This window comes from Siniperca chuatsi, linkage group LG4, assembly GCF_020085105.1.
Source record: "Siniperca chuatsi isolate FFG_IHB_CAS linkage group LG4, ASM2008510v1, whole genome shotgun sequence".
Taxonomy (NCBI): domain Eukaryota; kingdom Metazoa; phylum Chordata; class Actinopteri; order Centrarchiformes; family Sinipercidae; genus Siniperca; species Siniperca chuatsi.
This window is the reverse complement of record NC_058045.1, coordinates 32,590,715-32,610,610: the sequence shown is the minus strand read 5'-3', so window position 1 is coordinate 32,610,610 and position 19,896 is coordinate 32,590,715. Positions and strand designations below refer to the sequence as shown.

Genomic DNA, 19,896 nt, shown 5'->3' with positions numbered 1-19,896 from the left:
GTTCAGTGTTTTTCACAGAGTGATAAAACAGTAGAGGCAGTGTTAATTATAATGTCACTGGTTGGTGTCGGAGGGAAGGTGGTGCGGAGTTTTCCCACCGTGCTGCATCTAAAAGGAGCTCCAACTAAATGTGGTCACACACTACAGGCGACACTGAGGCGCTATTAATGTGAATAATGTGAAGCTGCAGGACCTGCAGACTCTGCAGTTGGTGTTGCACCAAGATAAAGGTTTGAAAGGGGGCTCTGGTTCAGCAGGTTCAGACTGAGCCTCGTTTCATCGTCGCTGCATTGAAACAGGCTGCAGCTCGCTGACTAGTTCTCGCGTACAGATCAGTTGTTAGGAAATGTTTACTAGCTGCAGGTGGAGCTGTTGTTAGCTAACTGAACCAGCTGATGCTAAGCTAGCATTAGCATGCTAACACCTGAGCCGTTCAGAGTGAAAGAGGTGATCTGCAGTTCGGTCGACGTCTCTGACCTGAAACCTGACAAATGCTGTTTAATAATTTGTAATTAATGATTTTAAATTACATTTCACTAAAATAACACAACGCATCTCAAATTATGAAATGTTATGCTAATAACATTTGACTAAATGAGTAAATAACATCAGTTAGCTTAGCATAGGCACATATTTCCCTCTCATTATAAACTGTATGAATCCCACTAACTCTGAAACACAGATTTCTCCGTGTCTGCAGACAGAAATAAAACACATTTACACAGATTTATCTTTATCTGAAACTGTAATGTTTGGAAGTTATGCTAGCTCCTGATGCTACAGTGACTTCCTGTTTGCATAGCTGATTGCTCCTGATTGGGCGGCGCTTAAGATGTTTCCTAGCAACAGATTTACACGTGACTAAAGTCTCGCTGAGACGTTTTAATGGTGCGACCTGGTTCAGTGCATCACTAGTCTGAAACTAGTTACTGAGAACTGAAGGACTTTACGTTCACACTGAAGGAGTCCAGGTTCTGAGTCTGGTTGAACTTAAAATTAGCCAGAAGGGCGTTTGGCAGTGCTGGAAGCGTTGGCTAGTTTTGGCAGAGTGTCTGTGAACGAAACAGAAAAGAGGAATAGCGGACATCTTGAAATAAAAGCTCTTCTGTTCGTTCCCGCGACTCATTTTTATTAACGAGTAAAAAGCTTTTGTTTCTCCTTCAGCCAGAAACCTTCTGCAAATACATTTAACATTGAAAAATCTGGTCTCTGTCTTTGTGACTTCAAATCACTGCTGTAGAAAACTGCACTCTGTTAGCTTCATTTAAGATTGGTCTTATTTGTTTTCTGGTTGTTTGAAGGTGCCATTTAGATGGTTTCTGGGATCCAGTCTGTCTGTATAATTAGCTGTACTGTATGTTTACTAATTAGCTAATGTTAGCATGCTAAGACGCTAAACTAAGATGGTGAACATGGTAAACATTATACCTGCTAAACATTAGCATGTTAGCATTGTCATTGTGAGCATGTTAGCATGCTAAGACGCTAAACTAAGATGGTGAACATGGTAAACATTATACCTGCTAAATATTAGCATGTTAGCATTGTCACTGTGAGCATGTTAGCATTGTCATTGTGAGCATGTTAGCATGCTAAGACGCTAAACCAAGATGGTGAACATGGTAAACATTATACCTGCTAAGCATTAGCATGTTAGCATGCTGATGTTAGCATGTAGCTCAAAGCAGCGCTGCAGACTCTGGTTGTGTTTTGTGTTTTTTAAGCTTTTTGTCTGTAACTCATTTTCTTGCCGCATATCTTTTGTCAGGGCGCTCTTTTAAAAAGAGATTTGTTAGAAAATCAATTAAGGCTGTTTTTAATAATCGATTAATCGTTAAAGTCATTTTTCAAGCAAAACTTGTGTTTCATGATGAACTGAATATCTTCCGGCTCAGGAAACTCGAGCTTTAGGAAAGTGTGACGGGCGTTTTTCTGAACGTTGCTTCTGACTCTGCTGCAGACGAAGCAGCTGTTTGTTGGAGGAAACGCTCCTCCAGCTCGCTGCTGATGTGCTGATTCATTTAGACACCTGGACAGGTGATCAGGATGTGATTTAACTGAAGGCGAAGAGAGAAAACGTGTTTTCCTCTCAGTCTCCAGCTTCAGTAGCACTTGTGTGTGTTTGTGTCAAGATAAACTGCTGCTGGCTGTTAGCTATCTCCGTTTGTCCACATGTTGCAGCGGTTTATCACCTGCCGCTCATCTCACTGAGTCACATCTCTGGCTGTTTGTCAAACCAACAATAGCATCATAATGATCGAGCGGCCGCAGCTCGTATTTACAGTTCGATAGTGCTGTTTGGTTTCATACTGAGAGAGATAAGGCTGCTGTGGTTCGAGTTTAAACGCCGGCTATTTTTATTCTCGTGAGGAGGGAGGCAGAGCTGCTGGGAAGCGACTTCACTTGGCGCTCTACTTCAAGTTTTGTTTTCATTAACTTTATTTTAAAAAGCGGACTATGCAATAAATGTACAAAAGATACAAGCTATGAAAGCAAATATTTATAAAAGGACAAAAATAGCCGCAGCCCTGTACTGTCTATACACATATTAGACTGCAGCCCTGTTTCACAAAGCAAGTGTGTGTACTTTGCACTGTGGTACTGTGTGTACTGTGTGTACTTTGCACTGTGGTACTGTGTGTACTTTGCACTGTGGTACTGTGTGTACTTTGCACTGTGGTACTGTGACTTGTACCTGAGCGCTGAGTCTTTGAGGACTTGTTGCAGCTCAGGCGTCGGGTCACCAGGCCCTGAATGCTGCAGCGAGCTGTGGGACGGCAGCCGGCCTCCGGTCAGGAGGGAACCGGATCGCTGTGACTGGCTGCTGCTCAGACAGGTTTCCGGTGAGGACGGAGGCCTACAGGTGGAGAGGTTTCCCTGCAGCTCCCGGAGAGCGGAGGTCACTAATCACCCTGCTGATAATCTGTCACAGCAGCAGAGCTTCCTCTCCTCGGCCTCTGAAGTGCTGCTCGCGTCACGTCCTGCAGATCCCTACAGTACAGCAGGGATCAGGCGACCCACAGTGTGCTCTTTATAACCGGGGCAGTGCACGTTAATAATCACTTCTGTAAATGAACCGGTGTTAACAAAAAGGCTGTTTTTCATCTGTAGTCCTGGACAGAGTCACCAGAAACAGAAGAAAAGATTCAAATTACAAAGTTACTGAGATTGTTCATCAGCACGCAGGTAAAATTAAAAAGTGATTTGAAGTTAATGTTAGTAAAAAGCATCCAGGACACCATTAAACTACAGTCAGGTACGGTTTGAAACATGCAGCACAGAGGCTCATAATACAAGACATGCAAAGCAATGAAACATGGATAATAATATGGACTAAATAAGACGACGTCGTGCCGCATCATTAGACACTAACTGACTGATATAACGCACATAAACACGGGGAAACTGTGTCCCGCAAATCACTCTGAGACAGTTTTCTGTAGCCAAACTAAAATATTACAGAGGATGAAACCATGTAGTGTGACTCTGAGCACGGCAGCACTCATAAAACCTGCTTCATAAGACGCGTGTGAAGTCGGGAAAATGAAGATGATTCAAACCTAAAAAACAGATTCAAACGACTCACTTCTGCCGACATGCACAGACGTCCTGCCTGATGTCAATGAACAAAACATTTTACACGAAGATTTCAACGTGATTCATAAAATCCGAGGATTTAAAAGAATTTAATTAGATGATGTAGTTGCTCCTTTTGTTTAATTGACCTTCTGCTCCCAAAGTTTTAACTGCTTCTTAGAGAAAGAAATACATAACAAACAAAATCCTCCCAGATTTCTATCTTTGGTTTGAACAGAAAAACATATTGAACGTGTTAACTGAACAGTATATAAAAAGCCAATCAGTGATATTCTTTTACACACTGTTACCAAAGATTTAAAGGAGAGGCAAAGATTTTATACCTGAATTATGTTTTGTATATTTGGTTTATATTATATTATATGTATCTAGAAAACACGCTGCGAAGACACACGACGGCTTTTGAAACGGACGCGTTGGGAAACTGCAGTTCATCAGAGATGATAACCAGGTTCATCAGCGGTGGCAGACGGACTGCAGCCGTGTGTGAACGCTGGAGCGACCCAGTGCACATAAACAGCGTTTCCTAGTTTAATATCTGTCACAAACACTAAATCTGCTCACTAATCATTAAATTACTGATAGAATTCCACTTTCTCGCTCTTCAGGGTCTTGCGAGCTGCATGCAGAGCTGCAGCAGCGGTCAGAACCAACATAAACCACGATACACAGACTTCATGAGTCCCAAACATGGACTGTATAAAACAAGCCGTGTGCAGCACCTTTTAGTGTCCTCTGGAAACGCTCCCGCTGTCCTCGCTGGCCACCGTAGTTTATAGTTTCACTGTATTATTGGAACAGTGAACAGGAAACACAGTGACATGTGTATTTATTGTCTAAAACAATATCACAGTAACTGAATATCTTTGAGTTTTGGACTGTTGGTCGGACGAAACGAGTCTTTGGAAGACGTCACCATGTGCTGGATCCTCAGATATGATCAGATATTAACAGATATGATCAGATATTAACAGATATGATCAGATATTAACAGATATGATCAGATATTCTCAGATATTAACAGATATTCTCAGATATGATCAGATATGATCAGATATTAACAGCTGGTTGCAGCTGCAGATGAGCGATGATCTGGTTTGAGTTTGTGCTGTTGGATGAGTGAAGCTGTCGTCACAGACTAATTGCTGGTGTAATGTTTTTGTTTGGAGCGAGAGAAGCCAGCAGGTAGTTGTGGCCTTAATCACGGTTCCTTCCTGTTGTTGTGCTGCTCCCCTGTGGAGAGCCCCCACACACACACACACACACACACTGTTTTATAATTCATGCTTCTCTGTTCCTGTCAGCTTAAAGCAGCGATCTGATGCCTTAGTAACACGAGCTGCACAAAGACACAACCTAACACTTTACATGGAGGAGCAGAATGATGCTGCCAGTGCTCATGTTTGACACGTTCAGGTAAATTCTGGAAACTTAGCCACACGGCCTGCTGCTGTTGGAGAGTGGCTCCCCAGGTAGAGCTCATCGTGCAGCTCATGTTTTCAGCCTGTGAACACCTGGGACTTGACTCGGAGCTAAGCCAGTCAGTCGGCCTTTTTAACACCCGTGTGCACGCATCATTCTGCTCTTTACAGCTGCTCTTCTGATCAATAACCCGTGCTGATCAGGGTTGGCTGCTAGCCCTGCAGTCACAGCAGATATGCTACTTTCTCATATTTGTAGCGGTTCATTAACAGGTTTGGTCAGACACAGACTACATGTAGGTGATGCAGGTTCTTTTCTAAGAAGCTGCATGGATTGTATCAGCGTTAATATTTGATTTTAATAACACTGAACTGCCAGCGGTGCAACCATTTTGTCATCGGGAGACATCGTAGCTGTCAGAAATGTCCTATTAGTCTGTAAGACTTGAAGTAAATGCGTCACAAAGGCGGTAAATCACATTTAGAGAGAGGTGGTCCAGCAGGTTTATAGAGAGCCAAAGTCATGACGTCACTTCCTGTCCAGCCTCTGTTCCACCAGCTGCTGTACCTCAGTGCGGTCTCTCCTTCGGCTTTTCCTTCTTCAGTCCTGGAGTTTACACACAAACCAGTTCCACAACAGCAGCTGCTGTTGGAAACCGAAACCTTCCAGACTTTAGCTGAAGTCAAACGATTATTTTGGACTATATGGACGAAACCAGCGCTCTCTTCTAAAGTCATTTTTCCAACTTTTTAGCTGTAATCTGCTGTCCAAACACTTCCACACCGTTCAGTCCTCATTCATTCCAGACACGAGCATATGGAGTAAAACACACGACATACTGTTGCTCTGGATTTTTAGTTATTAGAGATGTTTTCTTACTTCTGGAACAGAACCTGGAGGTCACAGTTTCACTTTGTCTCTCTATAAGTCTGAAACTTGATTTATGTTTCCGTGATATAATGTCTAATATCTGAATGCTTCTTCCCAGCTTGTAGTTTGAATAGCTCTGCACTCAGGCCAACTACTGTTCGGCCCTACAGCCAGAGAGGAGTCTGCCCGTCTCTCCGTCCAACATGGACACTTTTTTCCGCCGTCACTTTAAGAGGAAGGAAGCAGCTCTGCAGGTGGATGCAGAGGCCAAACCCTGCCGCCAGCGGAGGCCCAGCGTGGCCATCCCCACCAGCAAGGCCCGCAGGAGGTCCAGCGTCGGGCTGCCTTCCTCCACCTTGACCCAGCAGCGGCGCTCCAGCGTCCAGCTGCAGGTGGGGCTGCCGTGCGCAGGAGGGGGGCGTCTGGCAAAAACAGCCAGGCACAACAGGTGGGCGGGACACGTTCGCAGGCGCTCCAGCACCACCACCCCCAACCTCAACCCGAGGTTTGCCGTGCGCAGGAAGAAGGTGGGGAAGCTCCGGACCATCGACACCCACCTGCTCGGGCCGTCCATGCTGCTGGCCAGTCTGATCCAGATGGCTGAGGAAGAGGAGGAGGAGGAGGAGGGCGGCATGGGGGCGGGGCTACCGGCCGGGGAACAGCAGGTGGAGGTGAGGGGCGGGGCCAACAACAACAGGAGGATGTTTTCACGCTCCAGCAGCCTCCACTCAGACGGAGACGATGACAGCAGCGATTACTCCACCGCCGACGACAGCCAATCAGAAGCCAGTCAGCTGTCTGAGGCGGAGCGGCTGGCTGAAGAGGAGGACGCCACCTCCTGGTCTCCTGATCAGCACTTCTCCACCCCCTCCTCCTCCTCCGCTCTGGAGGTGATGAGAGACACTCCCCAGCCTCCGTCGACGTCGCGGCCCCTCATCAGGGCCCCTCGCTGCCTCCGCAGGAACTCCTCTCATGTTTTTGCGGGAGACTCTGCTCCCTACGGCCGCTATCGTGCCTCCAGCCAGAGAAAGAGGAGAAAGATCTCCACCGTCTCCAAGGCTGGGAGCCCCTGGCCAGGAAGAGGCCCCCCGCTGCCCAGCCGCAGGAGTTCAGTCTACTACCTCAACCACCTGGCCTTCTACAGGGGCCCCGGAGCCCTCAGCCCGCTGGGGGCCCACGCCTACGACTCGCACCTGGAGAGCTGGAGTAGCTTCCTGCTGTATGTGTTCCCTGATCTCCGACACGGCGGCTGAAGTTAGCCGAGCTTGTCTTAATGTTACTGAGAGAATGAGACGAACGTTTGCTTCCGTTGTGTGCGGCTGAGCTTTTATTTCGCTGGTCGATATAAGAGAAGCCTTTCAGGGGCTGCAGCAGCACAAGGACGGAAATACGTACAGATAAATAGTAAATAAAAAATAAATCATTAGAAGTACACGAAAAAATAAGAATAGAAATTAAAACAGAAACTATAAACGAGCTATTAAACTCAAACGCATATCACATAATAGCACCCACATGGAAATCAGTGTCATCAGTGTCTGTCCACTTCACCCTTTCACTCACTAAATATTCATGCCCCACTTGAGAAAATATATGTCTTTGTGTCTTGTTACAAATCCTGTGTTGGTTTCATAAGCAGCAACCTCTCCTAACTCTGTCGCCAAATCCTGAAAGGGAGGCACTCCGGTTTCTGTCGTCTGGGTCCGGTCCTTCAGTCTCCTAAAATATTAGGTTTTGGGCAGAAAACAAAATGCAAACCTGTGACATCCCCAACATGAGACTCTTCGTCCAGTATTGTCAGGATTTGGGGGCACAGCCACAGTGAATGCACCAACACAGTGAATATCTAAAAGCAGCGGATGAACCGTTTCAGTAGTTTGCTAAAAGCGGATAAAGTTGAAACAGTTCAGAGTGATGTGTGCCTGAGCGGGCGACTGGGATCTCACAACAAAGTGTTCAGTACATGTTGTGAACAACATCTTTAAAAATGCAAATAACCTGAGACGAGAGGAGGGGGGTCCACAATATTAATAACATCATAACAGAGAATGTCTGCTTCTGATTGGCCGGCAGGCATCTGTTTAAAACTGTGTTGTTGACCAAAAGAATAAAAAAGGTTTTGGTCACCAGTTTTATCACCACTGTAAATCAGCGCTTAATTGATATTAGGCTGCAGGTAACCATGGCAACAACAATAGTGACTACATTAATGTTACGCTAAGCCAACTGAGGTTTAAACCGGATGAGAGGCAAATATGATATATAACTTTCACTTTCACAGCGCTGCTTATTTGATATAAATAAATAATGACCTTGTAGGAAAAGCCATGTGAAGCGTTATTTTTGCTCACGAGGGAACTCAAAGAAGCTGCTTGTGAAACATGGAGTTTGCTCCAAAAAGCTCTAAAAAGTAAATTGAGAATAACTTCTCTAGATTTCCAGTGCAGCGAGACTTAGCCAGGAGCCAAACTCAACGTGACATGACAGAAACTACTCTACGTTGCACAACTAATAATACATACAACTGATCTGAAGTCTGTTTTCTTAAAAGGTCTTCTGTCCTCTTGTGGTTTCAGGAAAGCCATGGCGAAGTCGGGCCTGCCGCACGTGGCGGCTCAGCCCAACGTCTCGACGTCCGGACAGGCCGACGCGCTGCACGAGCCCAACAGCACCGTCGACTGGAGCGTGAGTCACCTCGTCACTCTCGCTCACTCAGCGGCTGCTCAGCCGGCCGGCCAACGTTCAACATCAAATGATTCAATCAATGAGGAGACTGGATCTCAATGTCAGTCAGAATATTAGAGCAAGGAGGCGAAGAAGCGATCTGCGATCAGGGAACAGACGGCTCATCACGTCGAGCGTCAGGCCTTTATAAAGGAACTACGACGACGCTGATAACAGCAACGTGTGACAATATAATCACTAATGAAAATGCCGGGTCAGGAAAGGTGTTGGAGACGGCGGTGAGACCAGCGATGTTGTACAGCTTAGAGACAGCGGCGCTGAAGGAAAGACAAGAGGCAGAGCTGGAGGCAGCAGAGCTTAAGATGCTGAGGTCCTCTTTGGGAGAGACGAGGACGGACAGGATCAGGAACGAGGACATCAGAGGGACAGCTCATGTTAGATGTTTGGGAGATAAAGTCAGAGAGGACAGATCGAGGTGGTTTGGACGTGTTCAGAGGAGAGACTGTGAATATATTGGTAGAAGGATGCTGAGGCTGGAGCTGCCAGGCAGGAGGTCTAGAGGAAGACCAGAGAGGAGGTTTATGGATGTAGTGAGAGAGGACAGGAAGCTAACTAGTGTGAGTGAAGAGGACGCAGAGGACAGGGTTAGATGGAGGCACATGATTCGCTGTGGCGACCCCTGAAAGGGGACAGCCGAAAGGAAAAGAAGAAGATTGAACTCAGTATTACTAATTGTTCTCCTTTTATAATTAGTTTTATTAAATGATGGGGCCGCAGTGTCTGCAAACAGGAAAAAAGGGGGAGTTCAAGAGAAGCTACTGCGGCGGTCCAGTGGTGACTTTCTCTGTCGCAGTTCGGTTTGAAAGCGTGACTGAAGTGCTGGTAATAGTTAAACTGCCCCGTGGAGATTTCCGGTTTATTATGAGAGTGACAGCTGGAGAGACCCGGGACCCGGGACTCGACCAGGTTACGTTCACATTCAGTGTTTCTCACTGAAACTCAGCGTTTGCATCCTTGAGCTCTAACAAACGTGTCGACTGCATTTCCCTCTTCATAAACCATTTGCAAAGAGGATTCTTAAAGTATTTAAAATCCAGCATTGTTTACATCTGTGTTTACTGGCTTGCAGTCTTCTTCTTCCCTGCCTTTGTTGGCACATTGCCGTATCACCTGATCGGTCGGTGGAATAGTGTGAAAACCACTGTTGTGCATCCGCGCGTGCACGAGATAAACGAAACGCTCCAACAGGTCAGAAACTCCACAGGGAACTCCTCAAGTTCAGGTTCACCTAAAAGCTGTGAATACTGTTAGCGACGGTTCTCCCCTCGCCTCTGACAGCTTCGTTTAAAATATATTCCCAGAGGCGATTTGACTCTCGAGTGGTCAGTCGTCGTCTTCTCTTTAGTTACAGTATCTTCAATATGTCTGTGTATTATGTTTTTATTATTAGCATGCTGTGTTGACACCAAGGCAAGTTCATAACGCTTACTGTAATTGCAATAAAGTTAACTCAAACTACTGTCTGAACATTATTTGTTAAGACACCTTTAAACTGATATCTAAATGTTAGGTTTATATTTAGTTTTATATTTTTATATTTGACTTTGTGGAGCAGAAGACTGAAATCGTCCCGAGCAGTAAAAATGTTCTGATGCGTGCCTCTTGTTATCCGTCGCAGGACAACGCCCAGTTTGGGGACCACATCTGGTTTGAGACCAGCGGGTCAGGAGACTTCTGTTACGTTGGAGAGCAGTACTGCATCGCTAAATCACTGGTGAGTCACAGCGCCCCCTGCGGTCAGAAACACTGCACTGTTGTTAATGAAATGTAGCTGTAGTGTCCTGTTCTGGTCCAACTTGAACCCTGTTGGAGTATTTTAGGGACTGTATGAAAATGATTGGGGTTGGGCGCTGAACATTATGGTTCACTTTGTTAAAAACTCCCCAGCGTTGTTCATATTTTCTTTGAACCCTCCCCCCCTTAACTAAGAGAAAAACACTGGCCTCAATATCTCAAAGTAACACGACACGACGGAACCGGTACGACTCATTTTGCCATTAATAATTAAAGATGGTGTACTCCAACCTTTAATAAGTGGAATAATAAAATAGTTTACTGAATAATCCAGCTATTCTTTATTTGAATGAATGAATTACATTTTATTTAAAGAGCTGTCACTGTCACTTTATAAGACACATTTACGTTCTGTTATAACGTGGCTCTGCTTTCTGTTAAGAAGCACAGCAGAGCAAAGTGAAGCTGCTGTAGGCTGGTGACAAATCACTAAAGACCTTTCCCCACTTTCCCAGAAAATGTAGATGACCCTCCCTTCAGCAAAAGGAAACATACATGACCCCCTCATAATTTCAATAAAACAACTGTTACCAAGCAATTAGTAGGTATTACAATGCAATAAATCTGTTGTTGTTTTCTGCAGCAAAAGTCAGTGGCGAGGAAGAAATGTGCTGGATGTAAGATATCGGTCCACACCATGTGCATGGAGCAGCTGGAGAAGGTAAACCCCGGATCTTCTCTGGACCAGATTCACTCGGAGGCTTTTCTTCTTGCTGTCCTCACAGTCTCTCGTCTCTGTGTTCAGATTAATTTCAGGTGCAAGCCGTCATTTAGGGAACCGGGATCTCGAGCTGTTCGAGAGGTCAGTCTCAGTTGAGTTTGTCTGGACTGGTGTCATTTTGATCATCTGCTGCGTGGTCGGTCATTTTGTGTCGATTCTCTAATAACCGCTATAATCCACAAGATGATGAGAACAAATTCAGTGTGAAACGTTTACATCGATTCAGAAAATCAAACAGGAATCGAATGCTCTTACAAACCATGTCAGATTGTTAATACACTGTTTTATTTCAGTCCAACGTTGTGCGGCACCACTGGGTCCACAGGAGGCGTCAGACAGGGAAGTGTCGACAGTGTGGGAAGGTGAGTCTCCAGCAATCCCTCAAACCTTTTTTACTCAGAGGATGCAGAACCCGAGAGCTAACGGAGTCTCTTATTTTATCACCCACAGGGATTTCAACAGAAGTTTTCATTTCACAGCAAAGAGATTGTTGCCATCAGCTGCTCGTGGTGCAAACAGGCGGTGAGTCCCACAGTCACACCGCTGTTCAAGTCCAAGAGATGTCTGAAAATGTAATATTTTAAGCTCCCAGTCGGTGAAAAGAAATCTGCCAGTCTGCATGAGATATCAAATACATTGTGATGTACCTCAGTGTGTACTTTAAGTGTTGCAGCATATTTTTCACGTTAGCGTACATTTGTGCTGTTAAGCTTATGTGAAGTTATACTTACAGCTGCTGCCGCCTGAGCTGAAACACCGGAAATTCGAAAAAGAACTCGAAATATGTGTTTCCTGTTGTGTGAGGAGTAAAAGCTGTTTGTGGATGAAACCAGAAGCAGACTGAGAGAATAAATGATGGCGTCCATGAAGCCTGAAGAGCTGAAAGCATCAGCTGTGTGTGGAGCGATGAGGAGGCTGGAGCCTTCCTCACACGAACACATGAAGCCGACAGAAACGTCATGTTTCCATCGTCTGAGCTTCCATTGGAGCTCTTTTAATCTCGCTGCGTCCTCTTCTTCTGCGACGCTTTAACGGCAGCGGCTGGAGGATCAGCTCCACCAGCTGTTCACCTCCGTCAGCCAATGAGCTCGCGTTCTCGCAGCAGCAGCAGCAGAGGGCGGAGACGAGCAGCGAGTCGGGTTTCCTTGTCTGGAAATTCTCTTAAAATTTGCATGAAATTGGATGGAAAAAGTTAGTCTGAGTCAGTTAATCCTAAGTAAGAAGTATTCATTGCCATGGTGGGTAGTAGTGCTACCTGTACACTAAGAAGATCTGCGGCGTTGCCGTGTGCTCAACGCCCCCGAAGTACAAGGCAACGTAAAACTGCGAGGGCTCGTTCAGCGAAGTGACTTCCTGTCTGTGTTTCAGTATCACAACAAGGTGACGTGCTTCATGCTGCAGCAGATAGAGGAGTGCTGTTCTCTGGGAGCTCACGCTGCCGTCATCATCCCTCCTACCTGGATCATCAGGGTCCGGAGAACACAGGTACACACATGCGTTTGTCTGTCAGTACTTGTGAGGACGCTCATGGACATAATGCATTCCCTAGCCCCTAACCTTAAACTCAACCTAATTCTAACATTAACCTTTAAAAGCAAGTCTTAACCTTCAAACAGTCCCTTGAGGTAGTGTGGACCAGCCAAAATGTCCTCACAATGCAGAAATGTCCTCACTAGGATGGTTTAAAACAGCACACACACACACTACCATTACTAACTACACTGATTTTCTAACCCTTATCTTTTTTCGCTGTCCTGTGAACGCCATGTATCTCCAAAATGTCAACTTTCCATTAACAAAGAAAACTAGTATTTTGTATTTTTCAGACGATCCAATGAGTTTCCACATGGTTTATTTAGCGTAAGGAGAAGGATCATTTTCTCAGCCCATAAAGTAAAGCTTCTGAGCATCTTATCACCCCCTGAAAAGCTTGTTTTTGCTGACCTCCAGTGGTTTACCTGCTCACTTTGCTGTGGTGATTTTACAGGTGTGCTCCAGGACCCTGTGCCATCGCTGTCGGGTGTGTTTACAGGTGCACAGCCATCAGTGATGCTCGCTGTGGTCTCAGAGGTGGAACAGGCTTGAAACTTGGTGTTAAAGTTACTCTTTAATACCTCAGTTCATCTGAAAAATTCAAAATCACCAAATTTGGAGATCCATGGTTTTCATTGGACAGCAACATTACTTCTCGCACTAGTTTAAACCTAATCCTAATTATAAATTTACCACTTAACTGCTTTTGAGTCCACAACGAGACAATTATTATGACTACATAATCAATATAAGATCAGTTGTATTTTGTTTTTTACACTAATTAATTAGTCATTTTTTAAATTTCTCTACAAAGCACTTTGGTCGACATTTATTTGTTTTGAAAGTGCTCTATAAATAAATTTACTTGACTGACTTGTTAAACTAGTTGTGCGTTATTAATTCACTTCTTTGTTGTCCATCTGTATATCCTGTCCAAACAGTCATATTTTTCCGCGGCCTCCTGTAAATACGAAGAGAAAGTAGAACAAAACATCTGTTTTGGTTTGGTCGTAAACTGTAAAACGGGTGGCGGCCGGGTTTTCGGTCCCCATAAGGGAGGTCGGTCCCCACAGTGTCAGTGTGCTACCAGGTTTGGGTCCTCACACCGTAAAATAAACGTGACGCACACACACAGCCGCTGACGTCGTCGTTGCGTTTGTCTTTCTTTCTGCAGTCGTCTCTAAAGTCCAGTAAAAAGAAGAAGAGGACGTCGCTGAAATGCAACAAGTCGAGCAAGAAGGGGGCAGAGGTGAGGAAGTGACGACACAGAACGCAACAGGCTGTTTTATCATTTTACAAACCAAAGTTTTGTTTACCAGCAAGATGTAGCCTTCGCTGCTGTGTTGCTTTGAATCACTGATCCTGTATCAGTTACAAGTCTGTCTGAAGCTCAAAACCGTCGCTGTATACTATGAGGTAGCTGTAATATAATTAGAATATCTGTTGTGTTGAGGTTATTGAGTTTGGATAATGTGATGCGGTTATGAGGCAGTCTCCTGTGTGTTTCTACTCTGCGTTGTCTCTCAGGGCCAAGATGGCCGCTGGAAGCCCTTCCTGGTAAAGCCTCTCCCCTCTCAGCTCATGAAGCCTCTGCTGGTGTTTGTCAACCCGAAGAGCGGAGGAAACCAGGTAGTGTACTGTTCCTGCTTGATTTCCACTGGGAGCGAGGGAACATCAACACTTTTACAGTTTGATTTAAAATCCAGATGTGAGAGGAGCCGATCAACACGTTTACACACTCATTCAGTCGTTACTGTGCAGCAGCGAGTGCTTCGCAGACTTTTGTTCTGCCACCTCCTGTGCATATTTTGTATTTAAAAAAACAATTTATTTACAGTTAAGATTCTCATAAAAACATATTAGAGTTGAGCATCAGTCAAAGATAAAGGACAGTGGTCTTGGTAGTAAAGATGGAAATACAACATTAAGGTCTCTATCAACGAAATTAGATCACGATTTTAAGTGAAGTTAGTGCAAAATAATGCAGCAATTCACATAGCATTTTATTTTGATCAAAAATATTTTAGTTTTTGTTGTTAAGAGATCAATAGGACTCTTTTCAGAGAAGCTGAGATTCTGACTAAAAACACACATTGAGGAATATTGTAGCTTTAGAGCAAAACAATTGACAAAAATCTGCATAAAGACATAAACAAGGAAAAAAAGCCCCGGCTGAAAATAACAAACAGAATTAGTTTTTGTTGTATGATTCAGGCAATTTGCACGTGTTTTTATTTTTATTATTTATGTATTTATATTCTCACCTCACATGCTTCTGTTTTTTCTTTTCTTTCAGGGAGCCAAGATCATCCAGTCTTTCATGTGGTACCTGAACCCTCGGCAGGTGTTCGACCTGACGAAGGGAGGACCCAGAGAGGGGTAAGATCCGCCGCGCCGACCCAGGAGTACGTCCCGCTTCCTTTACTTCTGTTCGGGGGAGCGAGGAGCGGTCGCTGAGCGAGGACACATGAGACCAGTGTTCACCGAAGTTTATTAGAAATCAGTTAGTGATTGGACGCTGCAGCCGAAGCCGCATCACAACACCACCACAAAACCAACACGCGAGTTTTTAGATTTTATTAGTTTTTCTGATTCGCTGTCTAGTTACAAATAGTGGGTCTGTGTTAACTGAAGGTCTGACTGACAAAAGAAACTTAAGCAACTTTCTTCGGTCAGACTTTTCTACTCATGATTATTATGACTTATTTTTCCTTTTAATCTGCATCATGGATCCTAATGTATTCAGGGAGAGGAGTCTGATGTCTTTCAGCAATAAACACATTTTAATTAAATAATCCAATAAATGAAATATCATCTATCAATATTAGTCATTTCCGTTATACCTTAAAAACCATTAAAAGCTGTGACGCCGTCATCAGAAACTGACAGCAGGATCCACAGGGTTCAGTTCCCTCCTTAGTCTACTCTAGTCCTCTAAGCCCCCCTAGTTCCTGCAGTCATCCATAGACCCTCCTGGTCTCTCCAGTCCTTCCAGGTCTTTCCAGAGTCTCTTCAGCCCTGTAGGTTTGGAGGAGGGTGTCTGTCCCAGTTTAAGTCTCACTGTTCATGCTTTGCTTTGTGTTTCCTGCAGGTTGGAGCTGTATGCCAAAGTGCCCAACCTGAGGATCCTGGCCTGTGGGGGAGACGGGACGGTGAGTCCAACGCAATTCACCACACAAACAATCAATAATACTACACAGACTCCACTGTTCTAAAGTAAAACTGCACAGAACCTCTCCAGATGTTTCTCCCACGTGGGACAGATGCCCGTCCTCTGAAGTCAGAAGATTCAACCCTTTTGGTCCGACGTGTTTCATATTGTCTCCGAAGTCCAACCTTTTATTAATCATCGATGAATCTGACTTCAGCTCAGACACTCTGTCTTTCAGATTCTCTCATTACAGAAAATCACTTATAACAATAATAATAATAATCCTCACATATTGGAAGAAAACTGCTGTCCAAACCATTAAAAACACCATTTAGAGAAGATTTAATACGCTCTGAGTTTGGAAACACCTCATTAAGTCCGCTACAGCTTGAACTTAGAAGACATCTGCATTTTCACAGCTTTTTAATATTTCACAGAATTATATAAAATATTCAATGAATACACGGGGATGGGCTGGATGACGGGGTGGGGTCATGAAGCAACTCTTTATGGCCTTTTTCTTGCTTTTTTCCCTCCACAGTTTATTTTGTTGCTGCTACTGTTCGTGTGTTTGTTCATTTACTGACTGAAAGTCAACTGACTGCCTGAATCACACGTTCTCTGACTTTATCAGTGTTAAACTGAACGCCAGCTGATTAATCATATGTATATGAACCAAACTACTTAATAAAAACATGTTGAACAATAATATTCACCTGTAGCTGTGAGAGCTGAGCGTGTTTCTGACCTGTTCAGGTGGGCTGGATCTTGTCGGTGTTGGACCAGCTGAAGCTCCGTCCTCAGCCTCCCGTGGCCGTCCTTCCTCTGGGGACCGGCAACGACCTGGCGAGGACTCTCAACTGGGGAGGGGTGAGTTCTGCTGGAGTGTAACTGGAGCTCTACTGGGCGGTCCAGGAGCTGTAACAGAACTTCTCCCACTGGTCCCGAGACAGTAGTTTCATTCTGCAGTATAAAAATACTCCATTACAAGCCCTGCATTGAGAATTTTACTTCAGCAAAGCATAAATATTATCATCAAAAACATTATTACAAAAGCAAAGAATGTTATATTATTATATATGTATTATTATTATTATTATTACTGATGCGTTACTGTAATGCTGCATGGCTGAGATGCTACTTTGAATTCCGTTTGGTATTTAAATCTTTAACAATGCATCATATTTTATAAACTGATCATATATTTTGTACTTTAATCTGCAAAGTAATTAATAACCACATCTGTCAGATAAGTGTAGTAGGCAGAGTAGTTACACGCAGCCACATTTCGTATAAACTAAAAGCACTTCAGAACATCGACAGGTGTAAACCGTGCTGCCTCCTCCCTCAGGGTTACACTGACGAACCGATAACAAAGATCCTTTCACACGTTGAGGATGGAAACATCGTCCAGCTGGACCGATGGAACCTGAACGTGGAGGCGAACCCCGAGGCCCGGCCGGAGGACAGGGACGAACATCAGACAGACAAGGTCCGTAACGTATCACTGACACAGAGTGAATTCAGTGAGAAATGTAACCTGCACGAGCCTCTTTAAACTGGTCACTGTCTCAGCGGTCTGTTGATTTGTGTTACTGCCGTCTCTCAGCTTCCTATCGACGTCTTCAACAACTACTTCAGTCTGGGCTTCGACGCTCACGTCACGCTGGGCTTCCATGAATCCAGAGGTCAGTCCACCCCCACACTAACACATGTCACGTGACAGATTTAGCAGCGCTGCGTTGTCGAAGCAGGATGATCGCTGCTGCATGATGGATGTGCTGTAAAGACATTCAGACTGATATTCAAGATGAAAACGATTTTCCACAAACAGTCTAATTATTAAAACGTGGTACATTTATATAGCGCTTTACAAGGCCGCTCATTCACCTGTTCACACACACACACACACGATGGTTGATGCTGGACGCTTCGACATGTGGACAGCTGGGGATCGAACCGCCAACCCTGTGATCGCCCCTAGGAACATGTAGAAATGCACCACGTATCTCCAGATCTTCTGGATAAATTGAATTACCCTGATGATCAGACATTTCACTTCATTCAGCCTGACATTGTGTTCGTGTTGGCTGGTGTCATTTTCAGTCAACACAGAAGCTAAAGCCAAAGGTAGCAGCCGAAGAATTACACTGATTTTAATAGATGTTACTTCTGTAAGATGAATTACAGCTTCCTGTGCATTTGCATTGATCTCTTTCACTCTTGCTGCCGTTTTTCTGGCTCGGACACAAGAAGATTACGTCTCTGTTGTTAACGTCTGGTCACGCCGGCATTGGAAACTGAGACATTTTGCAGTTTCATTACGGTCCTGACAGCGCTGACCTCTGAGTGGACGGAGAGCCGGAGAGTCCAAAATGGAGGAAGCTATCGTAGCTCATTAGCTGCGTGTCACCGTCCAGTTTAAGTGAAGCTCCTCTGTCAGAGTATAAACTGGTTCTCACACAGTTAGGAGACAGGAGGACGTCAGACTGCTGTATAATAAACGTACTGTAGTAAATGACTGACAGCTCGTTAGCCAGAACAGCTTTTTTTCAATAAAAATCTTTATTGAATGAAATGATGAACAGTCCTGAGGACAAAATGTCAGGGCGAGTAAACGGTCCAGTACAGAGGAAATAGAAAGAAGCTCAGAGAGATGTTGTGACTGGCTAGCGCTAGCATGTTAGCGGTTAGCTCACCAGCTACAGTAGTTAACCAGCTACCCTGTGAGAAGTCACTACGTCACCAAGACTCGAAGACGAGGATTCATTTCATTGCGTCACTTTCTGGTGTGACCAGACCTTTAGTTCCACCTACAAATCTGATTGGCCCGCTGATCATCGTCGTCATGAAGCTTAGAACAAGGCTGCTTTGTGTGATTAATAAAAGATGACATTCCCAGGATTTACAGCGTACATGCTGAAATGTGTATTAGTAAGAGAAGAACCTGTAAAGTATCCACTGAGCTGTAAAAGACCTCATGTTACCTTTAGTGCTCCTTCTCCTTCCTCTGCTGATCAGTGACCTCATTACCAAACAGGGATCAATAAAAATGTATCTAATTAAATTCAAATCTCACATAATGAAACTGTATGTCCACTTCTTCCTTTGCTTGTTCTGTATTATTCTGTAAGTCACTGATGGCTTTAATGCAAAATCAGAAACTTTGTGAACTGAACAGGTTGTTTGTCTTTTCAGAGGCGAACCCGGAGAAGTTTAACAGCCGCTTCAGGAACAAGATGTTCTACGCAGGGGTAAGTGTCCTCGCTGGTCCGTTCTGTTCGCTCTGTTTACACATCAAACTGTTTGTAACGTCCACGTATTTGTGTGTGTGTGTGTGTGTGTGTGTGTGTGTGTGTGTGTGTTTCAGACGGCCTTCTCAGATTTCCTGAGCGGGAGTTCGAAAGACCTCGCCAAGCACATCAGAGTGGTGGTGAGTAGAGACAGATGATAAAAATCTACCTGAAACTTTCTACAGGAGGAACAGACGTCATCATGAGCTGATTGTATTTCTTCAAACATGGAACGTTTTGACAGCAGAGATGCTGTTTATCCTGTTTGTTTGTTGATATGTTTTTATATATTTTTCTTATTGTGAATAAATCTCAGGTCGGTCCGTCTCTCAGTACCGTCTGACTTCCTGTCTGCGGCGCTCAGCTGCGAGCCCGTTGGTTCCTGCTGAAGACGTAAATCTTTAAATATATAGTTTCCTGTTTGAAAAGGCTCAGTAGTTTCCTCAAACAGCTGCTCGCTGTAGTTTTTATCAGACTAACAGGAGGAAACAGAGCATCTGTTGGGGACTATTTCCAGCGGCGGATGAATCCACATGTGGTGCTGTAGTGAGTGTTTGGGGCAGCAGGACGGTGTGTGTGGGGCTGAGGCAGAATAAACTACAGTGTGTGTGTTCATGGTGATGAAGGAACATCTCACCCAGTGCAGCAGAGCGGCTCGCTGATGTGTTTTAACAGTTTCTGGACGACGATGGAGGAAGAAGATCCATCAGCTGTGATTCACACACACACACCTGTTAGCAGAAACGTTCACTGCTGTTTGAGTCTGAACG

General features: G+C 44.6%; 1 protein-coding gene across 4 annotated transcripts in view; it reads left to right on the top strand.

The window, feature by feature from the left end:
- Nucleotides 1–19,896, top strand: part of dgkzb (diacylglycerol kinase, zeta b) — a 62,362-nt gene that overhangs the window by 24,316 nt on the left and 18,150 nt on the right. For 2 of the 4 annotated variants that reach the window (XM_044192215.1, XM_044192216.1), the window contains 16 exons: nt 6,008–7,108; nt 8,466–8,574; nt 10,253–10,348; nt 11,012–11,230; nt 11,443–11,511; nt 11,600–11,671; nt 12,518–12,634; nt 13,857–13,931; nt 14,210–14,311; nt 14,979–15,061; nt 15,774–15,834; nt 16,590–16,703; nt 17,185–17,325; nt 17,443–17,521; nt 19,032–19,087; nt 19,204–19,266. In XM_044192215.1, the coding sequence (XP_044048150.1) occupies nt 6,093–7,108; nt 8,466–8,574; nt 10,253–10,348; nt 11,012–11,230; nt 11,443–11,511; nt 11,600–11,671; nt 12,518–12,634; nt 13,857–13,931; nt 14,210–14,311; nt 14,979–15,061; nt 15,774–15,834; nt 16,590–16,703; nt 17,185–17,325; nt 17,443–17,521; nt 19,032–19,087; nt 19,204–19,266 (2,472 nt within the window). In that variant the 5' untranslated portion in view covers nt 6,008–6,092. Of the gene's footprint in view, nt 1–6,007; nt 7,109–8,465; nt 8,575–10,252; nt 10,349–11,011; nt 11,231–11,442; nt 11,512–11,599; nt 11,672–12,517; nt 12,635–13,856; nt 13,932–14,209; nt 14,312–14,978; nt 15,062–15,773; nt 15,835–16,589; nt 16,704–17,184; nt 17,326–17,442; nt 17,522–19,031; nt 19,088–19,203; nt 19,267–19,896 lie in introns of those variants that run through there. The other 2 variants (XM_044192217.1, XM_044192218.1) reach the window with 2 other exon arrangements.